Here is a 2,892-nt window from a genome sequence, read left to right as displayed (position 1 = left end):
ACTGTTAGTTAGCCATCTAGGTTTCAGCTGCCTCGACTTTAATTGTAAACCAAAAAAAACTGAAGCTAATGCTAATCTTTTTAATCAGGCCAAATTAGTTGTGTAAGTGGGGGGGGGGGGGGTATATACTTTTAAATCTTTAGTGAAAAACACAATATTTTCCATCACCAGCGATAATCAACCTTCCTGTTTGTGCTCATCTCCTGAATCGAGCTGCAGCGGCGTGAAGCCGATCATCGGTCTGAGGACGAGCGGCGGGCGTGGAACTCTCGTGGTCGCGGCTCGGCGCTCGCTGAGAAAACGCTGCCGCCGCCACAACAGGAAGTGGCAGAGCAACATCTCTTCAGCTGGCTTTGGTTTTATCCGTCTCATCAACCAGGTTTAAAACACTTTACGTTTAAACACACGCCCCCTGCAGGCTCCCAGGGAACTGCAGGCCGCACTGCACGGGTCCAGCGGCGGCCGCTCGCCTCAGCGCCGCAGGTTCACCGGTTCACCCGTTCACCGGTTCACCGGTTCACCCGTTCACCCGTTCACCTGGACACGTGGGAACCGACAAACCAGTTCCAGCTGCTGCTCAATGTCTCCACGAGGACTGAGAGCTCGTGTGATTGGACGAACAGAGAAAACAAACATCACATCGGCATCGAGCGTTCAGTCCGTCGACCCGCTGCCCCCCCGACCCGCTGCCCCCCCGGGACGCTGCAATAAAAAAGGAGGAACTGTCGGTGATGGAAATGAGGCGCCGGCTCGGGTTATTGATTCGATGGCGTTAAGCTCGGCCCGGCGTGCACGTGGAGACACGCCCCCGGCTGGAAGGAAACCTAATATCCAGCCGACGCTGTGTCAGCAGCCGGAGGTCACATGGTGCGTCGAGGCCGAGCCCACTAAACATCAATAATTCATGGTGGACTTTAATATTGTGTAATTCCACGATTGTAAGTGGCCAAGAATCCATCAAACTTTCATCATTGTCATCGTTCAGCTCAACGTGTGTTGAATATTTCATGTGGTCGCCCGGGTGGGGGGGGTCAGCGTGTGATTGGACGAGCTGCAGATGTCCCCAGGAAGTGATGCAATAATTAAAATCCGTCTGCGGCGCAGTAGTTTTCTGGCGATGGATGGAACTCGTCCAGGAAGTCGTGTTTTCAGAAGAGCAGCTATCGCTCTTTTTCTATTTTCTTTTTTTATTTTGGGTTTTTTTCCGTTTCTTCTTCTCTGGTGTTGTTATCGTTTCCTGGCGTCTGTTAAAACGCCAGCCAAGTCAGTAGGGTGGGCAGCGCGCTGAGCAGCCAGGCCATCCCCCTGGCGTCCGCGGGTGGGGGGGCTGCGTTGCCGCCGCCACAGAGTTCAAACAAACTCCCACGGAAATCCAGAGTGCGAGATTCCTTCTTCAGCTTCTCCCACAGGTCGGTGGCGCCCTCCTGGCAGTCGGCCAGCGCCGTGGTGGCACACGAGTGGAAGTTGTCCCAGTAGCTGCAGGAGGAAACACAGCGTTAGCACAGCAGCTCAGGACGCCACGGGGACGCCACTGGGACGCCACTGGGACGCCACTGGGAGGCGGCTGGTCTCAAACTGGAGTGGAACACACCCCAGGAAACAAAACCAGGAACTGAACTGTGTTCCATAAGCAGAAGCATATTCTGTAGAATTATCAAATCCTCCTTCCTTCCCCCTGTGTCCTCTCCTCCTTCCTTCCCTGTGTCCTCTCCTCCTTCCCCCTGTGTCCTCTCCTCCTTCCTTCACTGTGTCCTCTCCTCCTTCCTCCTGTGTCCTCTCCTCCTTCCTCCTTCCCCCTGTGTCCTATCCTACTTCCCCCTGTGTCCTCTCCTCCTTCCTTCACTGTGTCCTTTCCTTCCTTCCCCCTGTGTCCTATGCTACTTCCCCCTGTGTCCTCTCCTCCTTCCTCCTTCCTCCTTCATCCTGTGTCCTCTCCTCCTTCCTCCTTCATCCTGTGTCCTCTCCTACTTCCTACTTCCCCCTGTGTCCTCTCCTCCTTCCTCCTTCATCCTGTGTCCTCTCCTCCTTCCTCCTTCATCCTGTGTCCTCTCCTACTTCCTACTTCCCCCTGTGTCCTCTCCTCCTTCCTCCTTCCCTGTGTCGTCTTCTCCTTCCCCCTGTGTCCTCTCCTCCTTCCTCCTTCCCTGTGTCCTCTCCTCCTTCCTTCCCTGTGTCCTCTTCCCCTTCCCCTTGTGTCCTCTCCTCCTTCCTTCCCTGTGTCCTCATCTCCTTCCCCCTGTGTCCTCTCCTCCTTCCTTCCCTGTGTCCTCTTCCCCTTCCCCTTGTGTCCTCTCCTCCTTCCTCCTGTGTCCTCTCCTCCTTCCTTCCCTGTGTCCTCTCCTTCTTCCTCCTTCCTTCCCTGTGTCCTCTCCTCCTTCCTTCTTCCCCCTGTGTCCTCACCTCCTTCCTTCCCTGTGTCCTCTCCTCCTTCCTTCCCTGTGTCCTCTCCTCCTTCCTTCCCTTTGTCCTCTCCTCCTTCTCCCTGTGTCCTTCCATCCTTCTGCCCTTCCTCCCTTCTTTCCTTATATTACCCTCCTTTTCCACCATACCTCCCTTTCTCATCTAAACTCTTCCTTTTCTCGTCTCTCCCTTGTTTCCTTTCCTCTCCCCCCCCCAGAGTTCTTCTGAGAGTTTAATGTTTTATTCACACTGAAGCTTCCTCCTCTTTCTTCTCCTCTTCTCATCTCTCACTTCCTCTTTGCCCTAATTTCTTCTCCTCATTTGTTTTTTTAATATTTGTCTATTTTTACATATTTTATTTCTTCTCGTTGTCTTTTTTTGGCCTCTTCTCTTCCTCTGCATCTTTTCATCTGTCCATCTTTTTTGTCCCTTTCTCTGCCCAGTTAATGTTAGAACGACACCAGGCTGCTCACTGACGCATGCTGCGACACA

The 2,892-nt window shown here is 53.5% G+C and overlaps 1 protein-coding gene across 1 annotated transcript in view; it reads right to left on the bottom strand.

Moving 5' to 3' along the window:
* Nucleotides 1–1,247: 1,247 nt before the first annotated feature.
* nrn1a (neuritin 1a) overlaps nt 1,248–2,892 on the bottom strand; it is an 8,309-nt gene continuing 6,664 nt past the window's right edge. Inside the window, exon 3 of the mRNA XM_061094190.1 lies at nt 1,248–1,476. Coding sequence (XP_060950173.1) covers nt 1,248–1,476 — 229 coding nt within the window. The remainder of the gene's footprint in view (nt 1,477–2,892) is intronic.

The sequence above is a fragment of the Limanda limanda genome, chromosome 20 (assembly GCF_963576545.1).
Source record: "Limanda limanda chromosome 20, fLimLim1.1, whole genome shotgun sequence".
Classification (NCBI taxonomy): domain Eukaryota; kingdom Metazoa; phylum Chordata; class Actinopteri; order Pleuronectiformes; family Pleuronectidae; genus Limanda; species Limanda limanda.
This window is presented reverse-complemented; position numbering and strand designations above follow the sequence as displayed.